This window comes from Sphaeroforma arctica (genome assembly GCF_001186125.1).
Source record: "Sphaeroforma arctica JP610 unplaced genomic scaffold supercont1.1250, whole genome shotgun sequence".
In the NCBI taxonomy this organism is placed as follows: Eukaryota; class Ichthyosporea; order Ichthyophonida; genus Sphaeroforma; species Sphaeroforma arctica.
Window position 1 is genome coordinate 11486 of NW_014039308.1, and position 7048 is coordinate 18533.

A 7048-nucleotide genomic window follows, 5' to 3' on the forward strand; every position below is an offset into this window, starting at 1 on the left:
TATATATATATACTATATATATAAGTATATATATATATACATATATATATATATATGTGTGTGTGTGTGTGTGTGCGTGTGTGTGTATATATATATATATAGACTCAAATCACCGCACATACATTGCGAGTACAGTGAGATGGCTCAGGACACCTCCGGACCGCACAAAACCCGAGCACACGACCTGTTACCGCTATGTATAGCACACACCCTACAACGGCCACAACCTTAAACCCTGAAAAGAAACAAAACCATCGAACCCTCAAACGTTCTGAGAATCTATTCAACTGGTTAGTAGAAGCGGCTGGGCCCCACCACTGAACCCAAAACCCTACCTACCTAAGCAACACACAAACACTCCAACACAGCCAATACCTCCTCATTCTCTGTGCCGCGGGTGGAGTCGCGGTCATTTGGCAGACCCCCTTCAAGACCTCCCCCTGCACGCAAGTCAGGCACACGCCGCATGAACTCACTCCACTGCTCGTCTAGCAGCTGTGTGATGAAGCTGATGTAGCCAGGCAGCACTATGCACAGGAGAGCAATGCATGTGTCACAGTGAATGGGAGGGATATGCATGTGCACATGGCACCTTGAGTGAAATGTATGTGTATATGCCTCAGTGAATGGGAAGGATATGCATGTGCACATGACACAGTGAGTGAGATGCATATGTATATGTCATAGTGAATGGGAGGGATATACATGTGCACATGACAACATGAGTGAGATGCATATGTATGTCATAATGAATGGGAGGGATATGCATGCGCACACGACACGATGAATGAGATGTGTATGTAAAGGGTTTTAGGGCTGAGAGCCTAAAAATCTGTACGGCTATACCAATTTGCGTAAAATCATTCCCAAAATATGCGTGTGTGTGTATGCACTTATGACTGGGATGGCGGTATATACCAAGGTCAGATACACCCACCACCACCCACGAAACAACCCGTCACAAACCATCGACTACCCACCCACCCACCCACTTACATGACGACAGGATGGTGCGGTGGTGCTGGGCGGGGCAGTTGTCCACAAGTGTGTGCACAACGTTCTTCGTGACAAAGCGCACGTGTTTGAGTTGCATCTGATCCATGCCGTTAAACACCGTCTCCAGCAGAATGCCGGAGATGTCTGGGATGGTGTAGAAGACAGCACGCCCCAGCATGTACTTGAGGGCCAGATAGGAGTTGTCTCGCATGTTGTCCAAGAAATTACGTACACTGTCAATGCCTGTCTTGAAGGTGATCTGTGCGTTGTTGTCCGTGTCTTTGCTACCTCTGCGCTTCTCGGCGTTGTTGCTGAGAAACCCGCCCAGACGCAGCGCCGCTTCTTCTTTGCTCATCTCCAGCACACCACTGGGTGATGGATGTATAAGGAATAGACACACAGGGATTACTACGGATGAAACACGGGTGCACTACGTACACACATTGACTGTACCACAGATAGAACCGACTGTCCTACAAACACACATGGTGGTACGACGCATAGACATACTGCAGCTGTGGATGGATGTGATAACACACATGGTACATACTGCAGCTGTGGATGGATGTGATAACACATATGGTACATACTGCAGCTGTGAATGGATGAGTAAATACACATGGTGGTACGACGCATTGACATACTGCAGCTGTGGATGGATGTGCGTGCGGCCCTGCACAGTCCACAGCTCATGGACACATCTGATCATGCTGAGCAAGTTAGGCAGCACAGCCAACAGCACAGGCGCAAAGACGTCCTGGGGCGTAGAGGTGCTGCCTATGGCCTGTGCCCGTGCCTGGGCCATGTGAGTGGGTGGTCTGTGGGGTGTGGTGAGGCGCATGGAGGCACCGTAGATGACCTTGACACACCCAATCATGGTCTCACGGTGGGTGAGTGCGTCTTCGCTGGGGTCAAGGGCGTCGATACCTGCGCCAGGCAGGGGTGGGAGGATCGGAGGGGGTAGGCGTTTAGGGGTTCAGGGTTTTAGGGTTTCAGTCGTTTAGTGATTTAGTGGTTTAGGGTTTTATGGTGTTAGGGTTTTAGGATTTTAGGGTTTCAGTGGTTCAGTGGTTTAGCGGTTTAGGGTTTTATGGGTTTTGGTTTTTAGGGTTTTATCACAGCAGTGGGCGAGAGATAACTGTTGATGCACACCAAACAGATACACAAACACCCACAGACATTCTAACGCCAATAGAAGACTTCGACATTCTAAGGTTAGAAAACGAATTAGACATTCTAACGCTAAAAGAAGACTTGCGGGAGGCAGCAGCTATTCACCAATAAAACGGTATCAATATGACTTACGAAGCCATGACTATGCTGGTTATTTACCTACACCATAACAACTTTGCTGATTTTTTTACCTACCAATATACGACACGAAGGACGCGGCACTGGCAACACCCCTAGTCAGCTCGTTTGTAGTCCACCGATTGATGGTATCGCCTGCCACCTGATTCAGAAACTCGCTCTGCTGGGCGCTGTCCGTGATGTGGTTGCTAACCAGAAATAGTCCCTCGATTAACAAGCCTATGCAAAGCAAGCAGAGAATAAAAGCAAGAAGAGAGGGGGGATAGTAAATGGTAAGCATCTCAACCAACAACAGTACAACAATAGTCAATGGAAAGCATCTCCAACAACCCAATGGGGAGGTTTAGGGAGATAAAACGTTAAACCCAAACAGCTGCATGGCTACGCACGTGGTATCTGTTGACAACCGACGGCCACAGCTGAGCCTAAACACACACGCGACAAGCGCAAAGCGAAAGTTATGAAGTACAACGCAACTGCAACGCATAGCACACCACTCCACCCTAAAATCCGAAACCCTAAATACCTACCGCGTTCACCCCATGACAGAAGCTGATTAGACCACATAGAGTCCACCTTGCGCACACACTCCTCGGCCAGTGACAGCATTTGGCCGTTGGTGTCCTTGCACGCACGGATGAAGTACTTGCAGGCACTGCGCCTGACCAGCAACTGCCCCACTTCCTCGACATCAAACACTCCGTCTACCGTCTTAGGACGACCCCCCACGGCACTCTGGTTGCCGACTCTGGTGTGCACGAGAAGGACCGGGTGGGGATAAGAGGGATAAAGATAAGAGGGGTAGAGGTAAGAGGGGTGATATGCACATAGCTGTGTGACGCATGTGAGATATCACTCATACGCAATCGCACACACAGGTAGGCAAACACCTACATACAACCACAGACACTCCTGCACACACATCCACCAACGCAAAGTGTGACCACACGCCACAGTGCCACTCAGTCATTGTGTGCACTTACGTGTTTACCGCCGGTTTGAGCAGATGCGAAAACAACATGTCAATGTACGACATCAGGTGGGACGGATTGATGGCCAGATAAGGCAGGTACGACGACAGAGTGTTGAGATGCGCCGCCATCATCGAATGTACACGCGGGGCGAAGGCAACCAGCGCAGGATAAGAGTTCTGGATGCTATTCTCAATGGTAGCTATCTGCACGTGGGGGACGGGTAGGTAGGTGAGCATGGATTACATGTAGGTATGTGAACATTAGGGAGGTATATGGCCTTCGGTCTGAACAGACAAGAGCCAGTCCACCATTGTGTGCATAGCCCAGCGACTAGGGTTTAGGGTTCAAGGTTTAGGAGTTCTATTTCGGACAAGGGCATACATATCACGCCCAACAGGAATAACGGCGGTCCAGTGCAGGTAAATATGTGTTCATACAGCTGTAGGTAAGTATATGTACATACAGTTGTAGGTAAGTATATGCACATACAGCTGTTGGTAAGTATATGCACATACAGCTGTAGGTAAGCATATGTACAAACAGTTATAGGCAAGTATATGTACATAAAGTTGTAGGTAAATATATGTACATACAGTTGTAGGTACGTATATGTACAAACAGAGTATATGTACATACAGTTGTAGGTAAGGATATGTACATACAGTTGTAGGTAAGTATATTACATACAGCTGTAGGTAAGTATATGCACAAACAGTTGTAGGTAAGTATATGCACATACAGGTGTAGGTAAGTATATGCACATACAGCTGTAGGTAAGTATATGTACATACAGTTGTAGGTAAGTATATGTACATACAGTTGTAGTTACGTATATGTACAAACAGAGTATATGTACATACAGTTGTAGGTAAGTATATTACATACAGATGTAGGTAAGTATATGCACATACAGCGGTGGCTCGAATGGGCGAGTCCTGCTTTTCGCTCAGTAGTTTGGTTCTGGCCTCCAGCATGCCTGTTACAGTTTTGCCAAAGATGACACTCAGCGCTTCCCACTTGCGCCTGTTCTCCAATGGCACCTCGGGCATTTGTACAGTACTCGCATCCAAAGCGGCGATTTCATTGGCCAGCTCACTCAGGTAACCAATCAAAAGCTGAGGAAAGGAGAGATCATCCAGTTAGTACGGAGGCACAGCGGAGTACACAACTACAGTTGAACAAGAGGTATGCAAGTAAAATCAATTGTTTTGCTATATTTTTAGGGGTTTCAACTAAACCCTAAACCCAAAACATAAACACTTCGGACAAGCCCACAACATACAACGCGATACAGATACATGCAAGTCACGTATAGCTTACACGCCATACATACACCCATACGAAGGGCTTATCAATTATTAAACCCTAAAACTACATCACGAAAACAGTCTACAACACACTCAGAGCACACGCAGCACACAGCACACACTACACAACATACATCACACAGCAGACAATACACACTACACAACATACAACACACACTGCACAACATACAACACACACTACACAACACACCACACAACACACCACACCAAACCCCCCCTTCTACGCCCGTCTGTGCTCACACTCGACCGGCGCAATGGTGGCCATGGCCTGTGCCAGCACACCACACATCACGACACACAACACACAACACACCACACACACTACACCACATACAACACACAGCACACAGCACAGTACACAACACAACACACCATCCCCCCCCCCCCCCCCCCTCCACGGCCGTCTGTGGTCACACGCTCACCTCAAAGGCCTCGACCGGCGCAATGGTGGCCATGGCCTGTGCCAACTGCAGCGCATTAGAGCGAGCGGTGGAGTGGAAGGCGCTGAAGGCATTGACGTCGTCAAAGTCCATGAGCAGATACACCGCCACGGGAGTGTCAGCGGAGGCGGAGGTGTCAGGCCCATCACTCTTCATGGCTAGCATCACCACACCCTACGAGAGAGAGAGACACACACACACGCGTAACTGAGCGAACAAGCTGAGTGGGCGTTGGAAACCGATGCGCAGTAGCCCTGTTTGTAAACATGTCCCAATCATGCTTAACCTAAACTCTAAATCCTAAACCCTAAACCCCTAAAACCCAATCATGCTTAGCTAAACCCTAAACCCTAAACCCTGCTTTGGAGAACAGAACAATCAGGTGAGCCATACAATATTCGCACACCATAACCTTTGCACAAAACACCCTAAAACCTTAAAACCCTAAAACCCTAAACACTCAACAGTCACAGACAGATATCGGTATCTGTACACCCAATGAGGTGGCCCCAAAAGTCGCCTACAGTGGGCCGATGCACCAGACACTTTGCCCCGCATGTGCGTACCTGCAACACACTGGGGAGGGCCGCCAACAACAGGTCATAGCCCTTGAACTCAGGTGCATTCTGTACCAAAGCCGGGGTGCTCAAGGCCATCTTGATAGTGCTTGCGGCATATGTACCTACCACCACCGACGGGTGGGTGATGAAGATGGTCAGTAGCTCCAAGTACAGCCCATACACCTCCATGGCCCTATGCCTCTGCTGTCGGAGTGCGTCGACAGCAGCCGTCTGCGCGGGGGATTTGGTTGCTATGACAACGCGGTTGGTAGCCAGTCCCGTACCAATGCCCGAGGAGGTGTCTGATAGTAACCATGACAACACACACACACAGAATACAAACAAACAACCAGTAGATGAGACGAGGTGTCAAGGTTAAAGCAATACACTTGAACTGTGGGAGTGTCAGTTCATAGTAGAGACGGATGGGATAGGGATGTGAATAGTCGGTGTAGAGGTTACTTAGTCATTGACTGTGGGAGTGTCAGTTGATGGTAGAGACGGATGGGATAGGAATGTGAATAGTAGATTAGCGGCTACTTAGTCATTGACTGTGGGAGTGTCGGTTGATAGTAGAGACTGATGGGATAGGGCTGCGAATAGTGGGTGTAGCGGTTACTTAGTCATTGACTGTGGGAGTGCCAGTTGATGGTAGAGACGGATGGGATAGGAATGTGAATAGTGGGTGTAGCGGTTACTTAGTCATTGACTGTGGGAGTGTCGGTTGATGGTAGAGACGGATGGGATAGGGATGTGAATAGTGGATTAGCGATTACTTAGTCATTGACTGTGGGAGTGTCAGTTGATAGTAGAGACGGATGGGATAGGGATGTGCACAGACAGGCGTAGCAACCACATACGTCCACACACAGGCGTAGCAACAACATACGTCCACACACAAGCACAGCAACCATATACGTGCACGCACACGCGTAGCAACAACATACGTGAACACACAGCCGTAGTAGCAACCACATACGTGCACACACAGGCGTAGCAACAACATACGTCCACACACAGGCGTAGCAACCACATACGTCCACACACAGGCGTAGCAACAACATACGTCCACACACAGGTGTAGCAACCACATACGTCCACACACGAGCACAGCAACCACATACGTCCACACACGAGCACAGCAACCACATACGTCCACACACAGGCGTAGCAACCACATAAGTGCACGCACAGGCGTAGAACCCACATACGTCCACACACATACGTGACAATCACATACGTGCACACACAGGCGTATCAACCACATACGTCCACACACAGGCGAACCAACCGGCGTAGCAGCCACATCCGTGCACATACAAGCGTAGCAAACACATACCTCCACACAGGCGCAACAGCCACATACGTCCACACACAGGCGTAGCAACCACATACGTCCACACACAGGCGCAGCAACCACATACGTCCACACACAGGCG

The 7048-nt window shown here is 49.0% G+C and overlaps 1 protein-coding gene across 1 annotated transcript; it reads right to left on the reverse strand.

Moving 5' to 3' along the window:
* Positions 1–339: 339 nt before the first annotated feature.
* Positions 340–5911, reverse strand: SARC_10441 (hypothetical protein; the record flags this gene model as incomplete). The annotated part of the gene is made up of 9 exons (XM_014295519.1): positions 340–527; positions 997–1364; positions 1641–1923; positions 2365–2526; positions 2838–3055; positions 3291–3484; positions 4193–4396; positions 5032–5223; positions 5616–5911. Coding segments are annotated over 9 exons (2105 nt in total), but the record flags the coding sequence as incomplete, so codon positions are not given.
* Between the last annotated feature and the right edge of the window lie 1137 nt (positions 5912–7048).